The 27,864-nt window shown below is 35.8% G+C and overlaps 1 protein-coding gene across 1 annotated transcript in view; it reads right to left on the reverse strand.

The window, feature by feature from the left end:
• Positions 1–27,864, reverse strand: part of RSRC1 (arginine and serine rich coiled-coil 1) — a 394,875-nt gene that overhangs the window by 195,111 nt on the left and 171,900 nt on the right. Inside the window, exon 6 of the mRNA XM_046659843.1 lies at positions 11,577–11,613. Coding sequence (XP_046515799.1) covers positions 11,577–11,613 — 37 coding nt within the window. The remainder of the gene's footprint in view (positions 1–11,576; positions 11,614–27,864) is intronic.

The following is a 27,864-nucleotide window of genomic DNA, read 5'->3' on the forward strand; positions in this document are numbered from 1 at the left end:
TTACTTTTACATGCGAACAAACTGCATCCTCTAAAGGTTAAGTGCCACCGCTTAGAAGCAGTTCACCCAATCCTAACCCACTGCTTTTCCAGTGCTCTGCTAACCTTCCAAGTAAAAAGATTAAGGAAAAGTAATTTTTTCTGGGCAATAAGATTCATATGTGCTTAGTTAAAAAACTGTATCTCTCCAGATGATGGAAGAGAAGTCACTAATGATTTCCACTGTAAGCTCAAGCTTTCAGCACCCGGTTTTTACCATACACTCCAGTGGAGACAAAGGACTTCAAAAATAAAACTGAATCCCCCTCCCTTTAAAAATAACAATCATAATAACTTTCCTAAACAATATATCAGTTTAATTGTCTTGCAATTTCAAAACAACTCAATAAATACTTACTCAATATTTGCAAGAGTAGGTGCTGAGGATATAAAGCTGAATATTCAGTCAAAAGGTAGTGCCAACAAGGAAATAAATTATAGTATGGTAAATACCAAGATTGAAGGTTGCAATAAATATCACACAAGTTACGTCAAAATTTCAAATTTAAAAATACTAGTCTATAACAAACCTGAAAAATATTTAAAGATGTCACATCTTCTTCTAATTATATTTACTTGGTTTTTGCAAACATCAAATAAGACTTTCTTTAATAAAGCAAGCCATTCCTTTCTCTATTGATCACTGTAAATTCCATCAACAGTCTGTTTTTTTACTTACTATAATCAAGGCAAACAAAAGTGGGAAGAAAACTAAATCTGCACTAACTCCTTAAAATACAAATTATGTAGTCCTCACATTTCTCCTATGAATGCTTTAAATAAAATGCTAATTATATTAACTTCCAATGTTTTGACAGATTTCCAGCAAAAATCAGATTCACGTGTGTATATATGCACACTATATCCAGCAATAAACAAATAAAATGTGCAAGTTGTAAAATATCACGTATAGTATGATTCTATTTGTATAAACAAAGTAAAAGCTAAGTAATATATGCATATGTATGTCTGGTAATAAGGAAAGGTATAAAAGAATGATTACTGAACTATTAACACTGGATTGGTGGTAGATAGGAGAAGACATTCATTTTTTTCTTTACATATCAGTTTTTGACCCATTGTAATGAACATGTATTACTTTATAATTTTTTAAAAGTATCTAATAAAATTCGTAAAATGGAGAGGACGTGAACAAATTCTAGAATACTAGAATTGAGATATTGCTTTTTAGCAATCTGAAGTTACATAAGGAAGAGTTAAGTTTTTTTTCTTTCTCTATAATAATAATCACACATTTGTAGAATGAATAGGGAGAAAATGAAAGAAGTGTCACAGAGAAGTTGTGTGCATTGTTAGGGGTCACACGGTAAAATTACATTCTCTTGACTCCCCATGCTGTACTCTTCATAAAATAAACAGGGTATATGTGTTAAAGTTAAATACAGATGTGATGATCCTGTGGCTAATAGTAACCAGTATGGCCAAAGATACCATTGTGGCAAAGGCATTCTCTATCTTAACTCTTAATGCTTTGATTGGAGATACAGAAAGCAACCCTGTTACCTCTGCTGCTAGCTCTCGCTCTAACATAGTTACCAATGTTAGATCCCAAGAAAGCCATGAAATAACTACCAGGTGCCTTGTGGGATTCTCTGCAATGAAGCAAAACCTACAGTGTCCTGAACTATAATACAAAAAAATATACGAATCCAATAATCAGTTACTCTGGTGATTTCGATAAGGCCTGACTTGCAGACTCACAAGTAATGGGAAGTGGGGGTTATTTAATGCACTTAGAATATTTAGTTTTACTTTATAAAGCTTTGATAAGCACATGTGCATGAAAGTCAGAAAATAAATTTTATCCAGATTAAAGATAAATCTGAGACTATTAGTAATATATAAATTGCATGACATCTTGTCATTTCTTTTTTTTTTTTTAAAGCTAACTGGCTACCATTTTCTCCGGAGACCACTGCGTCTTAAAAATGCAACAACAGACAGATCTTTCTTTGGAAGAAAGGGGATGCAGGGAGGGTAGAAAAGGGGCCCAAGTTCATGCTGTCTGAATGACTGGCTAATATTTATTAATCATTTATTGCAGAAGCAATTTTTAAAAACCTTGTAACTGATCAAAATGTGTCAGAGAAATGGATCACTGACAATGGCACTGTATCCGACTGGAATGTGAGCTGGTCCCCAGATTTAAGACCTGTAAACTGCCTAAGAAATCACGACAGCAATATGACATTAACATTTAATCCACATTAAAGGTATTCTAATTTGCACACATTCATAGATACACTTTGTTTGTTAAAAGGAAAGAGAGATTTATGGAACTGATCTTCCAGAAAGAAGAAAAACTTCCTGCTGTTTTATGTCAGGATCACAGTTTGAGGAAAGAGTCTGCTTTAATATGCACATTTACCCTAACCTCAAATACATATTGGCTTAGGTGAGAAAAATAAATTAAAATGCTGGGGGGAGAGGGATCTCTTATGTTGAAGTTCTTAAATAGTATATGAGGTAATAAGTATTTTCCATCAGTGTTTAAAAATATACAGAGCACATAAGTAACGTCAGTGCATTTTGAGATAACTATATTCTCAAACTCATTTGGACAAATGTCACACGTTTTTTCAGAACACAGTGGGGAAATATTAAAATAAAACAGATATTTAAAAATGCAACAAATGAAAGACAAGTGACTTTAGAATAGGGTTCCTAACCTCTGTTTGCATTTTCTAGTTCATGTTGTATGTTAACCAAATCCTTAAAAGTGTGACACATTACACACATAACACATTAAGTGTGCTTATGCTGGTGTTAAATAAAATTATTAGTCCGTAAACTATGAAATACTGCAGTTTTATTTGCAAGTTCTATGCAAAATAGCCTAAAACAGACAGGAAAGGGCTTTTATTAGAATCTGTAGTGTTATTGATGAGTATGTAATAGCAATGGGCCTGCCTACATTTCTGGCAAGCAGCAACATATATTCTACAAACCACTGATGGGATAAACAATCTATTAATGACAGTTGCTTTTCTACACTTAAAACGGGCAGACTGCGTTGCCTGACCACAAGGACAAACAGGTCATCATTCTCAAATGTTATACAATGTAAGAAACATAAATGAGACCTCTGTGGGGAGAAAAAACCCAATGGTATGGCTCCAGAGTTCTTTTGCTATTCAACTATTAATAGAAAGCAAATCCCACTGTAAGTTTTAAACACTTATAACCCTTTTTACTAAAAGATTTATCATCACTTATTTAATTTTCCACCTAAGGCTGAACAAGGTATTATTAGTTCCAGTGTCCAGCTCCAGGCCTGAAATATACAACTTAACATCTGGAACCAAAATAAAGAAAAAAAATGTCCCTTTGTTACTCTTGCAGAGTAAGATGAATTTTTTGTCCTTGTATAAACCTGTGGAGTGTCCATCTCTCCAGGTTTACGAATGTTCAACCTACAGAATCACACTCAGTGAGGACATAGGGGAAACATCTAGATTTTTCATCAGACGCAGAAAGCCTGTTTCAATGGACACACGTCTTTCAAGTCAGTGCCTTTCAATGTACTTTTTTCCTGGTGGTCACTGGACCAGCAGCATTGGCCTCGCTTGGAGGCTTACTAAACGCAGAATCTCAAGTCTCATCCCAGACCCGGAGAATCAGAACCTGCATTTGAACAATATCCCCAGGCGACTCATATGCACATAATGACAGTGAAGCACTGGCCTAGATCACGGCCGGCCCCCTACCCCAACCCACCCCCAATCTTTTGACTTTTCAGAAAAAAGAACAAGGTAAGCTTTAGACACGTCATACTGATCAGGATAATTCACTTCATTCTTTGCCAAAAGGGGCATGGCACAGCAGTCCTTCTTTCAAGCCAGAAACAACCTCCAAAACTATTTTGACCTAAAAAAGTGACAATTTTTCACATAGCTCAACCTAATATATTCTGATTTCAATCTTTCTCCCAAGAGGAAAGGATAGCACTATTTTTATAGTTTGCTAATAAAACAATAATAACTATCTTATAATCAAATGGCAAGGCTCCATCTCCTGTACATTTTCCTAATTGTAAAAATAAAAATGCCTGTTGATATCACCAGTCCTACTTGACTATATTAAAAACACCCTAAAAAGTAAACATTTTAATCTTCATTCAGTAGTTCAATAAGAGCTACTACTCACTAAATTATCCAGAATTTGAAAACATAAGATGGTAGAAAAATATGGAGTCAGTTCCCTTTGATATAATGGAGAAGAACTTAGAGTCAATTTTCTATACTTTTAGAGCATTATTAATAAAAAACAGTCAGGAGTAATATCACCATCTAATAACCACCCACCTCCACTCCTCCAACCCTTCTGTGTTAACAGACATATACTGAGGTCATATTAGAAGGTCTTTAATTTGTATATGAGTGTTCATCAAATATAAAGTATTATTTCCTTAAGTTCATTATAATATTTAACTAAGCACAACATTACAAGCAGTGTTTTCACTCATTTTCTCTAAGTCTTTAAGTAGATATGGGCACAGAACTCTTTGAGATATTATGTGTTTGATTCTGCTGGCGATTCCTAAAGGAGTCCCACAGAAAAGACTCATTAGGATTAAAGGTCTATTCAACGCTGATTTCCAACATTTTCCATTACGAATTCTCTTTCTCTCTTTTTCTTGTTTTGCTGAGGAAGATTGGCCCTGAGCTAATATCCATTGCCAATCTTCCTCTTTTTGCTTGAGGAAGACTGTTGCTGAGCTAACATCTGTGCCAATCTTCCACTATTTTAATATGGGGTGCTGTCACAGCGTGGCTTGATGAGCCGTGTGAAGGTCCATGCCTGGGATGTGAACTTGCAAAAGCCCAGGCCGCCGAAGCACAGTGCATGAACTTAACCACTATGCCACTAGGCCAGCCCCATGAATTTCTCTTTTGAGATAAAAATTTTCATAGACCCCACCCCTGCCCCTCATAGTAATTGCAAGTTTAATACACAACTGGAAGCACAAACAAAAATCATCTCCAGGAAAACGAAGTACAACACTAAAGTGCCAAAATAGTGAACACAGGTCTAGGATTTGGTGTTACCATAGCACCAGCTAGAGGGAAGAAGCTTAAAAGTGAGTGGGGCCAGAAGTGGCAGCCTCAGGAAGCATTGCTACTGGGAGAAAATCAGATAAATAAAACACAGAGAAGTGACAAAAAAGAAGAAAGTAATAAGAAACAAAAGAATAACGAGGGGAAAAATAAGCTAAAAAGAAACAAGACATGCTAACCCTTTCACCCCTGCTATCCCCATCATCCATTAAAGAAACCGCACTTTGCTGTACTGTAGAAGAGGGCATCCTTGAACTAGGAACCATATCTACAAATGTCTAGGGATTTTTTTAAAAAAAGGAACGAAGGGAGGGAGGGAGGAAAGGAAGAAGGAGAGAGAGAGAGAGAGAAAGAAATCAAACTACCCTCCTACAAAGCTACTATAAGAAGTAAACAGGAAAAACAAATCAAAACATTTCAGCAGTAGAAAATTCTCCCCCCAAAACCAACTATGAAGCACAAGACTCATTTGGACAAAATAATGACAACAAAACCCTAGAATCAGATACTGAAAAAATAAAAACAGAACTGAAAGGAAAAACATTTCAGAAATGAAGAATAAATGATAACATGTCAAAGGAAGAATAAATTTGAATGAAAATTTAATAAGAAATACCAACTAAAACCAGGAAAATAACTGAGAGAATGAAAACAAAAGTAAGTAAAATAGTAAAAAGAGTCTGAGAGAAAGAGACTCAAATAGAAGATGAGCGGGGCCGGCTGCGTGGCCGCGTGGTTAAGTTCGCGCGCTCCACTGTGGCGGCCCAGGGTTCGGATCCTGGGCGTGGACATGGCACTGCTCGTCAGGCCATGCTGTGGCAGCATCCCACATGCCACAACTAGAAGGACCTGCAACTAAGATCTACAGCTGTGTACGGGGGGCTTTGGGGAGATAAAGCAGAAAAAAAAAAAAAAAGAAGAAGATGAGCAAAGAAAGACTATATATATATATATAATTATATAGAATATATATATGACTGGAGTCTCTAAAGAAGAAAACAAAACAATGGAATAGAACTAATATTTCATACCATAATCCAAGAAAATTATTTCTGAAAATGAGAACACTTGAATCTACATATGAAAGAGCTGAGAAAAATTAGCCAGAAACAATCAACTTTGAGAATTATCCAAGTAAAAAGAAGGACAATGAAAAAATGGCAATGCTTCAAGGCAGAAAAATCAAATTATCTATACGGGTATGAAAATTAGGCTTGTACCAGAGATATCAAGAGCAGAATAATATTTTCAAGAAAGTCAAGGAAAAAAACTGTAAGCTGCAGATTTTATGTCCAGTCAAGCTGTCATTTAAATGGCAACACTATAGAAAAACAGCTTGAAACATGCAAGATTTGGGGGAATCTTGTACACAGGAGCCTTTCCTGAGGAACGTACTAGTGGATGAGTTTATGCAAATAAGAGCTAAGTGTAGAAACATCAGAGAACAATTAATGGTAAATATTTAATATGTTTAATTTTAGAGGGGATTTTAAAACAAGGTGACACCATGGGTGAAAGAATGGAATGTAAACGTTATATATTCTAACAAAATAGCAAGAATACAGCAAGAAGAAATGGGAGGAAAAAGAAGAACCAGAAAGTCTAACAGGAGCATTGGCTACCATAAAGGTAACAGGTGAGAGTCCAAGGACGCCATTTAAAAGGTTAAGCAGGAATAAGGGGGATTAAAAGCATTATAAAAGATATAAATGCAAAAGTAATCACTAGAACAAAACTGCAAACATTCCTAAATTTCATAATAATAATTGCTCTTCAGAGACAATTCTCCATAGGGTTCTGTGTGTCTTACATCAGCCATCAGCCTTTGTTCACAAACATCTTGGCAAAGATGTTTCGTATTGCAGATACCGTTGGAAGCTAGAGGATCTCCCCCTGGACCAGAAGGCAGTTTGTACCTAACTAGCATAATAAATGTCTTTCCCTTGGGCAAAGTTTGGGTAGATTTTCTACCAGCTCCTTAAAGAATTCCAAAACTTGGTCCCTTAGCTATGACATAAACCCACAGGGTATGTGTTGAACATCACCCTATGGGACTTGTCGGTCAAGGGGAAACTATCTAACCATGAAACACACGCTACTTTTTCTGCTGTTAGCAATCAAGTGCTTTGTCTCTGACCCAGGAATCTCGTGCCTCCTGCCAGCATCTATGAAAGTGTTGGCAGGCATGCAAATAGGCTAATATCTCAGACCCTTAGTAAAGAAGACACAGCCAAATGAGAAAGAAACACAGCAAATATAATGATATACACAGTAATTTTGGAGTGGTTTTCAGGGTATACTGTTAAGTGAGAAAAAGCAAAGTATAAAAAAGTATACACAATATGTTATTTCTTATAAGAAGAGGAAATATGAACACATACACACATATAACATATGTATACACATACATATACATACTTGCTTAATTTTACAAAAAGAAACACAGGAAGGAGAAACCAGAAGTTAATAAAATTGGCTACCTAAAAGGGACAGAGGAGAACAAGCTAGAAAGGAAGGGAGTGACGCCTCTTTGATAACAACATTGTGTATAATTTTGACTTTTGGAAGCATGTTAGCACTACAGATATTCAAGCATATAATTAAATCAACAAGAATGGAGACAAAGGTACCTAAAACTGAATGCAAACAGAAACAAATGAATGCAACTTATTTGAAATGAATAATCTAACTACACTCAAGGGGCAAAAAACTACAAATAAATATTGAACTCTTTTTATTAAGTTTATTTTTCACAAAGTATGGTTGTAGCAATTTTGCAGATATTTTACGTGTATTATATCATTAAGTTGGTAAGTGCATTGGTGTCATTAGGAGTCAGGGTCCTCACTTTGAATGAAGGGAAATACAAATATGAAATGGGGGAGGACAAGAAAGAATTCTGTGGTTTGGATTGAAATTGGAGATGTTAGTATGACTCATAATTTCTTAAAAATAAGCTACCTACCTACCTATATCTCTATTTAATCTAGAACAGAAAGGTCCTAGAAGTAATGAAATCTCAGAGACAATGAGCACATCGCATGTCCAGATCTTGATTTCTAAATGCCATTTTCCTCTAAAATGAAACAGAGTAATTTGAAGAAATGGCTGATTCCAGGCGTGGGACAGGGAAGGTATAAGATAAGCCTGGAACATCTTGTTTTGCCAGAAAATAACGAAGTGCTTAAAAAAAAAGATGGGGGACCAGCCCAGTGGCAGAGCGGTTAAGTTTGCATGTTCCGCTTCAGCAGCCTGGGGTTCGCCAGCTCGGATCCCAGGTGTGGACATGGCACCACTTGGTGACCCATGCTGTGGCAAGCATCTCACATATAAAGTAGAGGAAGATGGGCATAGATGTTAGCTCAGGGCCAGTCTTCCTCAGCAAAAAGAGGAGGATTGGCAGCAGATGCTAGCTCAGGGCTAATCTTCCTCAAAAAAAAAAAAAAAAAAAAGATGGGGTATGTTGAAAGGACCCAGAAGCCATCTTGAAAGGATATTTCCTGGAGAAATCTGGGATAATTTCAAAATAAACAAGGAAAATAACTGATAATAATCTATTTAATAAAATAAAAATCCATGCATCCTTGCCCACAATAAATAGATAAAATAACAAAGCAGGGAGGATTCTTCCTTAAAGTAGAATGCTGACTGCTAAATATGGGGGGGAGTGGTAGAGTTGGAAAATCTCCATTTTGCAATCATCAGGCAAGAATCATCAACGGATGATGGGGCAGCAAACCTCAAAGGTCCTTTCTGAACTTTAAATAGACATATGCTCTATGGGTAGTAGGTAAGTTTGTGAAAAGAAAAATAAAAGGGTATTGGGCAGCATATTATAAGAAATTTAAGCTAAGAATGACATGCTGAACAGTTCCCAGGCAAAGCTGGCAACACAGAAAGAAAAGAATAATAGGACAAAGGCTGAATCAAGGGCTTGAGAGATTCTGACAAATAAACGCAATCAGCCCGGCAGAGATTGGAGGGGAACACAGGCCGCCTGTCCCACTCTCTTCTCTGTCCTCCCACACCTGCGTCTCCTTTCCAGGGTTACAGACAACTGCATCCCAAAAAGAGCCCATACACAGAGTACAAAGACAGGGCAACCACGTGTGTGGCCTATGTCATTTTTTCTCAACTTACTTAAGTTTATACTGGTTTTTACCCTCTCTTAGAACAATGCTAATTCTCTATGATAATCCAAATAAATTTGAAAAGACAAAAACTGAAGAAGGCTACATAAAGAAGAAATTAATTCCAAATGTGCGGGATTCTCTTCTCATTCTAATTTTATACCACATATTTTTAAAACTCAATCTATTAGAAGCTATATTTCTCATTGTATTTGGCTATACAGTCAATTCAAAGAAGGGCTACATGTACTAGAAGGCAAGGGCTATAAGAACCTGCTCAGCTGGGCAGCGGAGACACAAACATAAGGAGCACACAGATGTTAGACAGACAGGTTTCATTCATGCTCAACCAGTAAGTTTCTGAGTTCACTTCCTCCTTAAGAGTTATGATATCACTGACTTTACTGAAAATTAGTACACAAAGCAATATATGTGTATATAATGTGGTACTGTGTTATATATTCATATATTCATAGTTAATAATTCATGGTCGATGGGTCAACTTTACAACAGAAAGTTAGTCTTTTGAACAACTTAGATAAAATGCATTAAAATCATTTAATTCCCACTACCTGTTGTGCTAATCCAGGCTCTCTCATCCCTAATATGCATTATCTTTGAAATATATTTGATGTATATGACCTACATAAAAATGAACTATAACTTAGGGTCAAGAATAGAAAAGAACAATTAACAAACAATTGCTCCCGACTTTAATAAGTGGCTATGTTTCATCAAAGGTTTTAAAATATTTTTAGTTGGAGAATTCTTTCTTTAGATAAAATCTAAAAGTTTATAAAATAACCAAAAGTGGAACTACTCCAGTTAAAGTGGGCAGCGGACGTCTGGAGGACCACTGCTTGAGGAAGCTTCCTGGTAGCCTGAAGCACAGTTAGAAACCACTGCTGTATGAGATTCTAAGGAGTATAAATACCCGAAACAGTCACTGAGAATGAATTGACTAGTAAGTGTGGAAAACATGAAATTTAAATAAAAATATCTAACCCATTATTATTTACTGGGGAACACGACCAAGTAAATATAAATTATTTTTAATAAATAATAATTTACAAGAGAAGTATAAAAGACAGCTCATTTTGGCACTATGGTAGCTGTTCTTCCTTGTTATAAGCCCCTAGGTGATACTGGAATTTGATGTCTTTGATTAACATTTTTATTCTGATGTCCCTATGTCTAAATATATGTGTCACTATGAAGTGATAAACAAGGATTCAGGAAATAATTTTTAATGAGAATATCAATGTTATTTATTTACTTCTAATTTGGACAAACACATAGTTCAAATTTTCTAACTCAGTTACTACACCCAGCTTTTTAATAATTAATCTGTAATTTTTAGGATCATGTTTTTAAAAGCCTAAGTTTTCTCAGTTTCCTTTAGCTACTGAAAGGAAGACCAAAAATCCCTTCCCACTCTAGAACTACTACAAGTCAAAATGAGGCTGCCTCTTGCTACTATTTGCTGTTGTGGGAGCAGAACAAAAACCATTAATAGTTAACAAAGCTACAATATGATATATAAATGAAGTCTTGCATTAAAAAAGTACTTAGATTGTATTTACAAAGTAAACTCTATCACTAATTTTTCAACATTTGGATTTGACCAGAAACCAGAGCATGACTTTACGATGTTGTTTAAATGAACTACTTAATATTGTAAAGAACATTCAATGTGGTGAGCTCAACGAATTTTGGACTTGGTATAATACAACAGTTTTTCCAATTCTTTGATCAATGGACAAATTTTAATGTTAAGTCAGTTTGAATTTCAATTATGCTTTAAAAATGTTTACTTAAACCCAAAATTTTGCATCTCAATTATTTTATATTCTAAAACTGAATGTAGTTTAAACCAATGCATTATTCATAGAGCAAAGACATCAGGAAAAACAAAGCTGTGCACTCCTTTCAAAGCCGTTAAATTGCTAAAACATACCACATTTATGCATGCAATATTTGACTGTGTTTTTCTTAAAATACAAGCTTGCTTTTGTCAGATCAAGATATGCCAAAAATTCTACACCAAACATTTTTGTTTATAATTAAAGCAATCATCAATCCAAGGATTGTCATCCATTTTATTTCATCTCTACATCAAAAAAAGAAAGTAATTTAAAAAAATTTTTTAATTCCCTTGAAATGATAAGATAAATGAAAATGTAAGTGCCTTCACATAATAACAGTAAGCTGACCCTCTGGGAGATGGTTAACTTTCTCTATACAAGGTATTCAAAGCTCATTCAAAAGTGTTCATTTAGAATGCAGATATCAAAGACGACGCAAATGTTCAAGAGAAAATTAGAACTTACCAGATGTTCTAATCCAGCTTTGATGTTTCCAGATTCCCTAAAATAGAAGAATAAAAGTTCTAAATAGTTGCTAAACCCTTGTCTCCTATAATCTATGTTTACCTCACAAATGTTTTATAAACCCTTGTAATTTTTTCAAATACCTTTACTAATGTTGATAACACCAATGTTTATAAGGGCAAAAAAATTTCCATCAAAAGGGAACAGATAACTTATTTATATCTAATAGTATTACCACTAAAACTGGTATTCCATTAACAGAAAGAATGTTTCAGATTTTTCAAAGTCAGTAGAGAATAAAAAGAGGTCAAGTGTCTTATCTTACTATTCACACAGTATCTGTTTATTTCACATCAGCTTTTTCATTAGAGTTTGATTTTTCTAACATTTATGATGAAAATATTCAAACAGCAGATTCTCTCCACCATGTAGATTCTACAATTGACATTTTACCACATTTGCTTTATCAAATATCCATCCATCAATGGTTATATTTTTATGGAAAGAATATGCATATAAAGAATATGTTTGTGAGTACATAGGTAAATAACTCAATCTCAACAAATTTTTTTCTGACATTAATTTTATTAACTCAGTGCATAGTACAAATCAGGACCTAAGACTGTTGTAATATTAAAAAACAAAATATCACAATAGAAAACACAAACATCAAATATCATGATATATTTTAAGTACTTAATTTCTTGCTTTCCACTGTAAATAAGACTGCTGATGGAACTAAAAATACAAATAACTGTGCAAGTAGCAAACATAATTTAAATACACATTTAGTGAAACTGGCAAATAGAGTTTTTTTTCCTGACTTCAGTGTATACTAATCTATTAGTGACAAATGGACTTTGACTTCTCCCACTCTGACCAAGTAGCACTTTAATTTCATCATAAATACCAAGCCTTATTTTTTAACATGAAATTATACTTCTACCATACTGCAGAAAATAATTGGGAAACATTCAACAACCAACAACAGTATCGCATTCATGGTGTTTTCTCTTTTCTCCACATCTCTTTCTTTCCCTGAAGGGGCCCCAACTTAATTTCTTTTCTCTTTATTTTTGTCACCAATTTTCTTTGTCAGAAATATATTTATCTCTGTTTCCTTTGTCTTGCTATCCGATGTTTCCAAATTCCCCTATCTTCTTCTCTTTGGATCTGCTGCTGGAAAGCTATACCCACCATTTCTGACCTTTGCTCTCACTGCCCAGAATACATCCCAGTGTCGACTGAATAGCACTTGTCTTTAGCCATTCTCTTCTCTACTTTCTGCTTCTGGCAATCTGAGCAATATTATATAGTCAATGTTTAAAAATTTAAGGATTTCTGAAACTCATTCTCTGGACGCAGTCCTAGTGACAAATAATAGGAATAAATTGCAACAAGGTGTTAGAGAGCTACATAAATAATTATTTTTAACTTTATTATTACAAAATTAATGAAGCTGGAAGTCCACTGGATCTTTAAGTTTTCCCAAGGACATTCTCATACAGTCATCTGTGTAACTTAAAACTTAAACAAAAGGAAGAATGCTTATAGTGAACCATCTGACAGTGCAATGTGTGTGTGTGTGTGTGTGTGTCCACTACAATAAAATCAAGTCTTCCTCCCATCACTGACTCCCAGTTCTCAATCACTGATATTGGCTGTTTGTCCTTCTACAGATATTCTACGTGTGGATGCGTGTGTGCGCTTGTGTCTTCCTTCTTCTATTTTTTTCTTTTTTTAACCTGAACAGAAGCATATTATACACACTGATGTGTAACTTCACTTGGCAATCTATCTTGGAGTTTTTACTATATAATACACATTTACTTTGCTTTTTCCCCCATGGCTACATTGTCACATAACAGTTCTTATTAGAAAATAACATTGTAATATAAAAGAACAAAAATGCTCCGATTCAAAGTTCAAGCCTATAATTTATTACCTGAAACCACTGGGGCTAGACACGCTTCATCAGAATATTTCGGATTTAAGAAAGGTAATAAGGCATATATACTGTATGCCATATGACACCGACAGCAAGGCTTGAAGCAGCACCTCATCACACACATTAATAATTCCGAAAGAAACACATGAATGTCCACACAAAGTGGGGTAAACAAAGACTATAGAGAGCTTCATTTCAGGGTATGTTTTGTTATCAACTAAGTTAGCCATAAACTTAGGGAAAATCTCCCAATTTTCTGAGCTATTTGCATTTTGAAATCAAGGATAAGAAACTGCTCTGTAAAAAAAAAAAAAAATCTTGGCTAGGTTATTGCTTTGTTATCTTTCCAAGTGATTCTTTACATTAAATGATATTTAGGAAATATGCCTTTTGAACGGTATGCCTGAAAGAAATCTAAGCATCATCCTTGACACACGCACTTTCCTTCACTACCAAATGTAAACAAACGTAATCAACTATGGGATCCTGGCTATCCAACATTCTTAATGATCACTTAGGTTTAACCACTTCTTTCTATCTTTACAGATATTATCTTATTTTAGGCTATCATCTTTTCTCTCCCAGACTACTGCAAAGCCTCTTAACGGTCTCAATGGCTTGTGCCTTGCCCCATGTCAACTCACTCTCCATAATACAGCAGGATCTTTCTGAAATGTAAGCTTGATGTTGTCAATTCTCTTCTTAAAATCCACAACATCCTGTTCTCCAATTTAATCATTCCCTCTATTATCTTGCCAAAGCTACATCACATGGAAAGTGATAGCAACAGCCACTACAAACTACTATAACCTGGCTCCACTCACCACTGAGCCACGTACTTTCTCTATCTGAAATGCTCCTTTTCTCACACCTGCCTCTAATCCTCGTCCAGCTAAAAAACAAATATCCTTCAGGACTCAACCTAAACTATACCTTCACTGGGGAAACCTTCTTCTTTCCTCACAAATGAAGTAAGGAACTCTTCCCATGTGTTCTCATCACAGAATTTATCACAGTTATTATAAATACCTATTTACTTTCCCGCTGACACCACTAAAATGAAAACTACTTGAGGACATGGATTGCATCTTTTTAATTTTCATATCCCAGCACCCAATACAGTGCTCGAACAGGAGTAGATATTCAACTAATAACAGTCTGACATCTCAACATCATGAGGACAAACCTGGATGGAGTCGGTGGCAAGCAGCTCAGGTCTCTGAGTGGTCCTACCCAGTCCCACTCTATCTCCATACCCACAAAGAGCAAGGCAACTGCAACAGTGAGGAGTGGTTTGGGACAGTAGTATTAGGAACCGTGTGTGTGTGTGTGTGTGTGTGAGATGGGTGGTTGTTTTGCTTTGTTTTGTATTGTTCTTGAAAGAGTAGGAGGACACAATGGAAAAAGTGGCTGATTGAGGCCAGAGTAGAAGACTAGAGGCTTTGCAATCCAGTTTTAAATTAACCTGGAGAAGTACAAGCCAGAGCCTAAGTGTTCACCCCTCTCCTTACCAAGCAAGGCAGTGGAATGATGCGAGGAAATAAAAGAGATGTCCACAAGGAAAATTTTAAGATCTCTGAGATGTATAAGCACAGGGAAAGAAAAATAACAAATGGAGCAACCTCAGCTGGAGAAAACAGTATAGACTGAGCAAGAATATAATGTAAGCATGACAACATCTTCAAAGACAAGCGAAGACTTTTAGAAATTAAACAAAAACAATACCTATGAAAAAGAATCAATAGGAAATAGTGAGTATTAAAAATACAATCGTTTGAAATAAAGAACTCAGAGGATGGCCTGAAAGCCCAATAGCTATAGACTCAGAATGAATTAGTGAGCTGGAACACGGGGGTGGAGAGCTCCCTCAAAAGGCAGAGGAAAGGGGTGAAAAGACAGAACAAACCTGAAATAAATTTAAGAATAGGAGTAAAAGTGTGAACGTCTATATTCCCATCAATAATGAGAATCCTAGAAGGAAAGCAAAGACGAAATAGAAGAAATATTTGAAGAAATAACGACAAAAAATTTCCCAGATATAGAAATATTCAAATTTTAGATCGAAAGAGTACATAGGGCAGTGAACAGGATAGTTGAGGGAAAATCCATAGCAATGTATAATATAAGGATAACTAAGACTATTACAGATCAAGAAAAAAGTCTAAAAGCTTCCAGAAAGAAAAAGCATACCCCTCCATCAAGGAAGAATAACACTGACATCAGACTCTCGACACAAATGCTGGACACGGAGTATTAACTCCCAGGATGAAGGGTTAAAGGAAAATGACTGTGAACCTACAATTTATATACAGCTAATAAACTATTATTTAAACTGAAGGCAAAGTAAACAAATTTCAACATAGACAGTCTCAGGAAATTCTCCACACAAAGACATTATTTGAAAGAAGTTCTGAGGAATGTAACGCAGTAAGAAGAGAAATATTCAGGAAGAAGGCACAAGATAAATAAAGCAAGTAAAGTTTGGCATAGGATGTAGTACTTCTTGTAATCTAAGCAATCAATGACTAAAAAGAAAACTAAAAAAGTTCACCCATAATGATCTGGAATTAAAATGCCAGAAGATTCTTAGATTGGGTAAGAAATAAAATCCAGCAATGTGTCATTCAGAAGAGACACCTAAAACAAAAGGATTCAGAAAAGTTTCTGAAAAAGATAATAAAAGATACAGCCAGGCAAACACGAACCAAAAGAAAGCTGGGGTGGTAACTTTAATGACAAAATATATTGAAACCACTCCTTCCCAAAAAATATGTATATTTTTTGATATGAGAAAAAGAAGGACGTTGTATTCTAGTAGAAGATACAATAGATCAAGAAATTTTCATTTATGTTTAGAAAGTTTGCATATGTGTAAGGCTTAACACGTATCACAGATTAGGACAGCAAAGTTTCAACATGTTCTCCATGAAAATCAGCTTTCTTTAGTTTTACTTTGGGCAGAAAGACAAGGAAGGGTGGCCATCTCAAAACAACACAGGTAAAACATCACGAATACATAAATACTAACAAGACAGCACAAGGCATAATCCCTTCTAGAAGCAGAAGACCTACACTCAAATCAAAGCTCTACTACGGAACAGCTGCAGGAGCTGAGGGGATAATCCAGCGACTCTGAAGCTCAGATTGTTCATCTATGATGCAAAGATTTTTTCACACTTGCCTTACCCAACACATAAGGTTTCTGTGGAAAAATAAGCAAGATAATGTGTACGAAGACACGCTATAAATTGTGATGTGCTATAGAAATCTGTTATTATGGTAGATATTTAAATACAAAAGTCTTAAAAGTGGTTCCAAAGTCTTAATGAATTTTTTTAAATAGGGAGGCAAGATCCAAGACATTGACAAGAGGGATCTTGCAACAAATGGTATAAAGCCTGTCCTTTTTAGTGGTCTGTCTCTTGGGTTGTCCCTGTCATGACTTCATCAATATTTGTGCAACTCCTTTTGCCCTGTGCTGAAAGCAGACTTAATTCAATTATAGGTCTCAAAACTGATAAAATGGTCCTGAAGTGGAAAATGGGAAGAGATTATTGGCAAATGAATAAAGATTTGTATCGAACTAACACACAGGAGTACAGCAGGTCTTTTTTTAATCATTCCCTGTCTTAAATCTTCTGGGAATCATGAGTTTCCCTTCCCCTCACGCAGCACATCGATTTCTGAATTAGACTGCAATATTAAATAATTAATATACTTGCCATGATTGATGTTTTGCATTAGTTGAATATTAGGTTATCAATCAAAATCCACTTGGTTTAATGTAATAATATTGAAAAAGTGTCACGGGCTGTTCATCCAATTTGTAGTTGAGGCAGCACAGATAGTAATGTTGGCACAAGACGAGGCTCTAAAGCAGGAAATGCAGTGGCTCAACATGTATGAGGCAGACGTTTTTGAAACTAACTGGGACAAGGCTGAGGTAATCCTAAATAAACCTTGTGGCACCTGTCAGTTTCAGCGTTACGTCTCCTTCCAGAGGGAAGATGCCAAGCATCAATCATATCATGGCAGGCAAGAAAAAAATTAAAATAAAGATACCAATTTACCTCTGTGGCAAAGAGATTTCATTATTTTGCCAAAGGAAGCATGCTCTAAACCCAGAAACTGTTACTATGATAAAGCTTATATCCTCTTAAGAAATTTCTAAACAATAGAATAATATTTTTTAGATCTAGTCTTACTAAGAAGGGATCAACTTTTTTTTTTTTTAATATGAGAACAACATTCCACCAAAGTGACGGTTCAGGTTTTATAATGGTCTAAGGGAGTCAGGTGCAGAAGGCACAATTAATAACGGCACGTATTTTGAAAACTCCTATTCCTTCTGACAATGGCATTCTCCTTTACTCTCAATACTTTGCATCTACACTTGTCAAAATATTAGCTTAGAAAAAAATTTTTAACTACTTGCTTCTTTCAGTAAAAGTAAATAATTTTTCTCATCATTCCCCATTACATCAATCTAAAATCTATTATGGATTTACTTATAAAAGCAGTATTTTAAAACAGATTAAATTAAAAAAGACATCCAAAAGAAAGGTGATGTTTTTGGGTGAGGAGTAGAAAAGTAGCAAAATAAATATAAAACAAAATCATTTCATAGAGCAAGCCCAAAATCCAGTGTTTAGTTATAAAGTACTCACAAACCAAAAATGCAGATAACTAACTGAAGTAGCATTAAAGTATCATTTCCCTAACCAAATCTTTAGGAAATAAAAGATTAAATATATTTATAATCAGTAACGTGTATGTATTACCCCAAAGAAAATGTGCACATCCACAGTAATTATGAAAAACAGAGTAACTCCTAAGTAATAAAAAATTTTATAGTTTTTTTGTCATGAACTAAGCATATTATTCACTTTTAAAAGATTACTATGGTACAGATTTCTACAGCTATATGAGATAAGATCACAGTTAATTTTGTATTCTCTTTCATAAAGCAAAAAGCTACATGATTTGGGTTTTTTTTAAAATAATGGCAGTCAAGGTTTTTAAAAGCCTGAGTTATAAATGATAAAAATATCTATATCTCCCATCTCAAATACTAATTGATAAATTTTCACATGTATAAGATCTTTTCTGTTATGTATGAAATGTTATTAAGAAAAAATTTGATAATATATAAATCTAAGAAAAACCTGGGTTCAAATTCCAACTCTACTACTTACTAAAAGTATGAACTTTGTCAAGTATATATATCTTCTCTAATTTTTCCATTCTTAAGCTCAAGTCAAAGATTAAAAAGATAATCAGCATATATATATATATATATATCACTCAATAAATACTGGTTCGAAATGACACACTAATAATGGACCAAGTGACTGTATTCCACTTTCAAAATCAAGAAATATCTTTATAGATGTTATGTTTTTTAAACCACCTTAAAATCCGTTTCAACCGTAATACCTATAAATAAAAGAAAAATCTATTTTTCAAACAAACACATATAAAGAGCCTGGCCCAAGAGCCAGCATCCAGTAAGAATACCATGTATACTCTGAGATACGCACATTCTTATATCCTGATCTCTTTGAAAGGAGACAGAACGACAAAGTGTGTTGAAAAAAAATAAGCCAAAAAAAATTTCTCAATTACCTAAAGTTTTTTACATTTTAATCCCAACAGGAAAAATACATAATCTCAGCACTAAGTTCCAAAAAGATCTTCGTTGAATTCTCAGTTTCAACTTACCAGGTTTGGTTAGAATTCTCAGCACTTTTCTCCTGATTGGAGAACACCTTGCAAATTAGTGGCTCTAAATGTATATTGTTACGTTATTACAGTTCAGAATGACAGTTTTCAGATGTTTGTACTTTACAAGTAGTTTTTTATCTGATAATTATTTGCAATAAATTCTGCTCTAGAACTTACAAATTACTTGCACAGATAAGCGTACCATGGTTACTGAATTTTACATGTACTGCTGTCTTTTTAAGATTCTTTAGTTAGTTTCACAAATATGAGTGAGCATCCACTAAATCAAGATGAGTTTAAATTAAACATATCAAACAGCTGAGGACTTACGCGACATACTAAGCTTATTGAAATGGGAAGCTGAACACTTAAGTTGGTATGTGTCAGTTAAGCTATTTACAGTCAGTCAGGTAAACAGGTTCTGGAGTTCACATAAAGGGTGTACAGGGGAAAGAAAAGACATTTCAATGATTTCGAAGTCGTGCTCTAGATAACAGTCTCAGATGAAGGAAAACTAGGAGAATTTATCACCAGTAGATATGATATAAAAGAACTGCTAAAGGAAGTGCTTCAGACACAAGAGAAATTACGCCAAAAAGAGACTTGAAATATCAAGACTGAACCTATCTGCTATTTCCCACATGCAGAACTAACATTCATAATCAATGACAATCTTCTTCCCAGATGTAGCTCAAGAATCTTTCTCAACACTGCTGCAAGGAGTCACTGCCAGTAATCTGGAGTTAGCAGGTGAGAGCAATCCATTCACCACCACCCACTTCAAGCCATGTTCTTGACCGAGTTCAAGAGACATTCAGAAAAAGGAGAAACTGCCATATGTGTTAGAGTGGTTGGAAAATATTTCAAAGAGTAGAGTAATTTTAGCTGGATCCTGAAAAACTGACTGCATTTGAGCAGACTGGGTAAACAGAAAAGAAGAGGCAGGAAGAGTGAACTCAAGGGTCCCAGATGACCTGATCGAGGTCAAGTAAGGGAGAACAGCCTGTCCAGAGTATATGCATTAAAAGGTCATGTTACTTTTAGTCTTTAATTTTAAATAATTTTTATTATCTAAGTTTTCAGGGCCACCATGTACAATTGTGTACGTTGTTCGCTATGGGGGAAAAAAGGAAAGAAAAATCTAATGAGGCAAGTGGAAGCTAAAAGCTACATGCCCTGGCCAAGCAGTGCATTCTGGTGTGGTACTGCATCCACAGAAAAAGGGATGTCTTTTCCTAGTATGCACAAACGTACCATATCGGCTAACAGTGGCCCTGCAAATAATAAATGCTCATTGTAGAAAAATTCAAAATTACATCCGGTCTCAATGAAGCAGAAAATAAAAATCACCTGAAATCCCACCAGCCCAAGATAATATCTAAACATTTCAGTTTTTTCCTCCATTCTTTTGCATACACATAAATACACTTATTTTTCTTACAAAAATGAGATCAGTGTTGATTTCTGCTACGTAGCTTAAGTTTTTTCACTACTTAATTATATAGTGTAAACAGCTTCTCAGGGTCAATAAATATATTTGCATATAATATTTTTAATGTTTACATACTATTCTGCTTATAGATGTACAATAAGTTAACTCATCCATTATTGCTGGACATTTGGGTTGTTTCTGATTTCTTATTCTAAATAAAACTCGGGTATAAAAAAAAGAACCGATCAGGGGCTGGCCCTGTGGCCGAGTGGTTAAGTTCGTGTGCTCCGCTGCAGGCGGCCCAGGGTTTCGTTGGTTCGAATCCTGGGCGCGGACATGGCACTGCTCATCAAACCACGCTGAGGCAGCGTCCCACATGCCACAACTAGAAGGACCCACAACGAAGAATATACAACTATGTACCGGGGGGCTTTGGGGAGAAAAAGGAAAAAAATAAAATCTTTAAAAAAAAAAAAAGAACTGATCATTAGATGTAAAAATCATTTATGGATTTTACGTCACGTTTATTTCATTTGGAGGACTGGGGTTAAATAATTTAAAAAACAGGAAATAAACCAGTATATTTTATCTCCAGTACTTAACCCTAAATAATTTAAATTTATACATATTTAAATATAAAGTATCATTATCATTTATAATAATTTAAATTTAAATACAATTAAAAATAAATTTCTACTTTTGAAGAAGTTCATTATCATAGAATTACGCCCAACGACTTCATAAAATCAATATCTACCTATGTATAACATAGAGTCAACAATCCTGAATGGAAGTTAACAAATATATATAAGTATTTTATTCATGTCTTCAGCTACTAAAATTGAGAGAAAATGCAACACGTATATTTTTCCTGAGAACAGCAAACTCTCAGTAACTCAGAAATTGATTGTTCAGTTTCACAATTATTAAAGTCTTGTGATGCTTCTCCTCTTCCTTCTGATATTCTCCTGTGTAACTACACTGATACTCTGGAATGAAACAAAAAACTAAGGTGTGATTTTAATCAGGTAAGCACCTAATAATTCTAGGAAATAAAACTACGAAAATTCTTCCTTTGCTCAGTGAATCAAAATAAACCCCCAGCCTAGAATTCAAGATCCTTGCTCAAATCAAACTATACGCCATTTCCGAAAGACCTCTTTGCAGTTCCCAGCACTTAAAGGTTTAATCATATTATTGTCTATGTGAACTGACCTCAGATGCCCCACCTTTGAGGAAATAGTGAACAGCATGTGCCAAGCTCCGCAGTGAGTGCTTTACATGGATTCGCTCATTTAATCCTTATCACTTCATTTTAAGGAGGGACAATTACTATCCCCGCTATACAGACGAGATAACTGAGACTCAGAGCACACAGTACACCCCTCAGCTAGCAGAAGGCAGACATAAAACCAGGCAGCCCGAGTTCATTGCCCAAATTTTAATCAAGAGAGAATTTATTACTGTCAATCTCTAAAAACAATAACCTCAATAACAGAACAAGACTTTGTGGTATTCTACTTCTTAATTGGAACCATGATTGGAAAGGAGGCTGCAAAAGGGTGAGAATATAAGTAAAAATAAACACTGACCTTTAATGACAGGTTACTACATGCCAGGTGCTGAGCCTGGTCATTTACACTTATAATCTCAATAAATTCTCAAAATATTCCCCAAAAGAAAAATCTGTATACATGGCTAACATTTAGGGAAATACTAAAGTGCACAGATCTGCAAGGTGAAACGAAATGCCATTGTTCACTTCACAAACAAGCAAAGATTAAAACAAATGACGATGTTTCCACTGTTGGCAAAGGTGTGAGGAATCAGGTACCCTCACATGCTACAGGTGAGAGCAGAAAATAGGACTACAACTTCTCCAGAGGACAACTGCAAAACGTTCAGAATTCCCAGCAACACAGATAAAGCCCTGGACCTGACAGTTCTACTTCTCCAGATTTATCCCAATGACACATTCCTAATATAGGAATCATGCCATTGTATTTAATACCAAACAAATAAACAAAAAACCTAAAACAAACTAAATGTCCAATAATGGTAAACTATGAAATATCACATCTATAAAACAGAAAACCAATAGCCATTAAAAATTATGATGTAGTTGTATATTTCCAAGAAAATGTTCTTGTGGCATATTGTTTAAAAAAAAAGAATATTACAGAATGATATGATGTCAGAGTTGTTAAAAAGTTTTATACATGGATGTGTATAATGTGAGTACATGTGTGTATGTATCTGTGTGTAACCAAAAAGTTAAAATAAAATGTTAACAGCATTTAACAGTGGAATTTCCAGTGACTTTTATGTTCATTCTAATTTTCTGTTTGTGTTTTCTAAAATTTCTTCCATGAAAACACATTAATGTTGGTCCAATTTAAAAAAAAGCATTTAAGAAAAAGTCCTCTCAGCACCTCGATGGAGTAGCACATTATCCTCATTTTGTAAATAAAGGATCTGCAGCTCAAAGTCAGAGAGTAACTTGCTAAGATGCCCAAAATAGCTCTATCTGAATCCAAAGCTCATACTTTTTCTTTTACAATAGAAATGCTGCCTGCTGTGTTAGATAAAATAAGGAGAAATCTATATTCAGCCCACACTTTTCCTGTTCTCTATACCCTTGAAAAACTTTATCACAAATTATCTGTGTACATGCCAGTTACCTTCACTGTTTACTTTAAAGACTCAGTCTACATTTTTGTTCATCTTTATACCATCTGCAGAGTTTAATACTAATAGAATCTTCCTAAATTTGGTACACGATTGTATAAGATACAGACGAATTCAATTTAGAGTTGGAGAATGTGAAACTGGAACAGAGATAATAGACACAGTTACGTCCATGATGCATGAGACAAACGGAGAAGGTGAACCCTTCAATAATTATCAAGCATAGATCCTGGGTGTGCCATGTCAAACTTTAAATTTCCCAAAACTACACATTAAAGATAAAAGTCTTTAGGTCTTGGGATACGGTTAATTAAAACAATTTTATTTATATATCCCTAACATTAGCTAAGGTTCACAAAATTAGAATTGGAAGGTCTCATTAGGAAAAGCAGAGAAGTAAATAGCACAACAAAATATTTTAAATGCTACATTAGAATTCTAACTTCATGAGGTGTGTGTGTGTAGGGGGAGTACTTTGAGGGTGGGGAAGAGGAGGAAGCTGTGGGTAGCAGAGTCGAGGAAATACTTCAGAGAGATGATGCTTACTTGAGGTTCCTTCTAACAAAGGCATTCCCACCACAGGGGTTCTGGAATCAGCCCCTCTGGGTTCTTCAAAGTCTTCACTCCTTCAATTATCTGTTGTCTCTTCCCCACCCTGTACTGCAATTGTAGAGCAAGGAGGGGTTGAGGTGGTCCCTTAGGAAACAAGTCAAACTGAAAGTAACAATCAAACCTTTATTCACTTAACTTGTAACAGCGCGAGCAAGAGGCAAAAAGAAGCATTTGCTCCCTAAAGCTCCATTTTCCCCCTCAAAGAACAGCTTGGATGAGGGTCAGGTGGATGCAGTACAGGGCAGTGGGGGGTGGGAGTGCGGGAACGACCATACTGGGGGGGGGGGTGGTAATCTCACTGCTGGGGAACTCAGCGCTAAAGGTTCTGAATCTTGCCTTTTGGACCAGTGGACCACAGGAGGGAAGGGGAGAAGGGCTAGGAATGAAACAGTACTGAATCGAAGCGGAGAAAAGTGCCTCAGATCCCAAAGAAGAAGGCCTTTGATGGAAGCACCTGGGCTAGGAACACCTATGGTGGGTCTGAAAGATCACAGAGAGGATTTTGGCCCAGGGCCAGACTCCTCAGCAACCATCCTACTTACTTCTCTGTTTCCTCAAACTTTTTGAAAAACTATATACACACTATGCCTCCACATTCCTACCTCCTATCACATCCAAAAATTACTCTTCCTAAAGATATCAGTGGTTTCTCCATGTTATCAAATCCAAAGACCACTTTATCACCCTTCTGTTTATATACTTCTCAGAAGCATTTGATACTGTCAAACACTCTCTCCTGCACGTCCTCTCCTCACTCGTCTTCTAGGATATCACATCGTCCAGGTTTTCTACATTTTCTCAAAAGATGACTTCTCAAGTCTCCTCTGTAGGTTCATGGCTCCACTCTCCAGCCATCAAAGGCTGGAGCACCTCAAGGCTCAGTCCTAGGCCTTCACCTTGTGCTATACTTTCTTCCTAATCCATCTTGCCCTCACACACAGCAATAATAGCAACCTATAGGTAAATGACAAAAAAAAAAAAAAAAAACCAAACCCAGAACACTGTATAGTCTTCAGAAGCTCCAGATCCACTTAGCCAGTTGTCTGTTTGACATCTCTATTTGGATATCTCAAAAATCAAAATCAGGAGTTAAGTTCACATGCTCTGCTTCAGCAGCCCAGGGTGTGTGGGTTCAGATCCCAGGCGGCTCTACACACCACTCATCAAGCCATGCTGTGGCAGTATCCCACATACAAAATAGAGTAAGACTGGCACAGTTGTTAGCTCAGGGACAATCTCCCTCACCAAAAAAAGAAATCAAACTAAAAAATTTATAACCAATGGGTCCAAAACTGAACTCAAGTTCCTCGTTAAACTTGATCCTTTTCAGTATTTCCTATTTCAAAAAGAAGTCACATCATTCATCCTGTTGCTCAAGCGAAAAACTTAGAAATCAACCTCTTTCCTTTCTTTCCTTTCTCTCTACATATATAATCTGTCATGATTCTATCTCTTAAGTAATCACAGAAACTCTCTATCTCTATTTATATCAATTGCCACCATCCTAGTCCAACTACTATCACCGCTGGCCTTTGTTGTTAGTGCTGTTGAGTCGATTCTGACTCCTGGTGACCTTCTATAAAGCAGGGCGGAACCCTGCCCAGTCCACTGCACCATCCTCTCACCTTCTGGTGCTACATCAGACAATGTTCCATTGCTATTTATAGTGTTTTCATGGCCAATTGTTTTGTAAGTGGGTGGCCAAGTCCTTCTTCCTAGTCTGTCTTAGTCTGGGAGCTCTGCTGAAACCTGTCCACCATGGGTGACCCTGCTGGTATTTGACACACCAGTGTCACAGCTTTCAGCCTCACAGCAACATGCAGCCACCACAGTATGACAATCAACAGACAGGTGTGTGGTTCCCTAACTGGGAAACGAACCAGGGCTGGAGTGGTGAGAATGCCAAATCTTAACCACCAGACCACCAGGGCTGGCCACCCCTGGCCTACTCTGTCTTAATTGTCTCTTAATCATTTTCCCCACTTCCACTGTTGTTTCCCTCCCATCCACTTACCACAAGACAGTCTAATTATGTAAAAATGGATCAAATTATTCCCCTGCTTGGAACTCTTCAATGCCTTTCTGCTGAAGTCATCATGATTTGGCCCCCTCCTGCCTACATCATTTATTCATTCAACTATTACTGAGCATAGTCTTTGGGTCAGATTCTGTGCTGAGTATCAGGGATACAATTATGAACAAAGCAGACTGGATTAGAAGGAGCTTACAGATGGATACAAAACACAAATAACACAAATAAATATATAATTTACTAACTGTGACATGAATAACATTTAAAAAGTACTGTGAAGAAATAACAGATCTATAAGACAGAATAACAGGAATACAAGACCTAGTTTAGAAAGTCAAGGAATTCTGCCCTCATCTTATTTCACTGTTATGTTCACTCACTACACCCTTCTTCTTCAGTATATTTCCCATGCTTTTTAAGCTACCCAGAATCTGAATACCATTCCAAATTAGGTCGGCTTTGAATCCAAAGTAATCCAAATATAGGAAGAGAGATTATTCTAAGAACTTTTGAATCAAGAGTAAATTAAAGACAAGAATACAAAGATTATTCTAGGTGACGGCAGCAATGGAATTGCAAGTCCAGTGGCAGCAATGTCTGTGGTGACGGTGGTGCCACTACCTGCAAATTAACTATACTGATCCCATGATCTAGCTGTCTTAACTCCTGTTCATTTTCACAACCTGGTCTTCCAGAGTTCCACTGATTATAGAAACTTCCCAATAGTCCTACATAATCTATGTTTGTTTCCTTTCAGTCTTTTTTGATAGAATCTAAGTTCAATGAGAAAAGTTTGCATGTAGATGGGGGGAGATGGCACGTGTTAAGTCCTGGAGGCTTGAAACAGCCCTGCATGTAAAACAAATTTTTGTTTTTACTAGTTCATGTAAAGTGAAAGCATAAATGAAGATTTTTCTAGGAGTTACTTTCTTACTATAAATGGTTTATATTTGCCTGTATTAAATAAAAAATAACAATCAATTCATGGGCACTTTCTACCAAATATTTATTAGTAGTATTTAAGGGCCAATAGAGAATTTCAAGGATTACCAACTGTTCTCTTGAGCTAAAAGTCCAAATCAGGAGTCAGCAAACTATGGCCAATGGGCCAAATCCAGCCTGCCACCTGCTTTTGTAAAGCCCATGGGTGGGATACGTTTTACATTCTTAAATGGTTGGAAAAAAATAAAAAGAAGAATATTTTGTGATATGTGAAAATTATTAAACTTCGAATTTTAGTGTCTCTATTATATAAAGTTTTGTTGGGACAAAGCCACGCTCCATCTTGCATGTCTTCCTTCGGCTGTGTTAGCGCTACGGCAGTTGAGTGGCTGCGACAGAGGTCATATGTGGCACTCTCATCGGTTTGCACTGCTGCTCAGAGCACAAAAATCGCAGTGCTGCAGTATAACTCAATAGAGTTTCAAGGGATTCATGAATTGCTGTAATGTGACATTTAATTTTTGTTTTAATACCAGTGTATACCAATCATGTCGAAACAAGAAAAGAAGAGAAAAGGGGACTTCAAATGACATGCTCTTAAAGCACAGTGGAGTGTAGATTATTTTATCAAATTAAATGGCAATGCATTGTGTTTATTATACAATGACACTATAGCTGTGCTGAAAGAACACAAAATATGTTGACATTACCAAACTAAGCAGTCTTCGCAATATTTCCAACTCAAAAGAAAGCAACAGTCAGAAAAATTAGAAAATTTATAATGGAGTATCTCACCACAGCAGAATTTCTTCACAAAAATAAAAAATAAAAATGAGTTTCTGTCATAAAATTCCTAGAAGGCAATATAGGCAGTACACTCTTTGACACAGGTCTTAGCAGTATCTTTTCA

This window comes from Equus quagga, chromosome 4, assembly GCF_021613505.1.
Source record: "Equus quagga isolate Etosha38 chromosome 4, UCLA_HA_Equagga_1.0, whole genome shotgun sequence".
NCBI classification, from domain to species: Eukaryota; Metazoa; Chordata; class Mammalia; order Perissodactyla; family Equidae; genus Equus; species Equus quagga.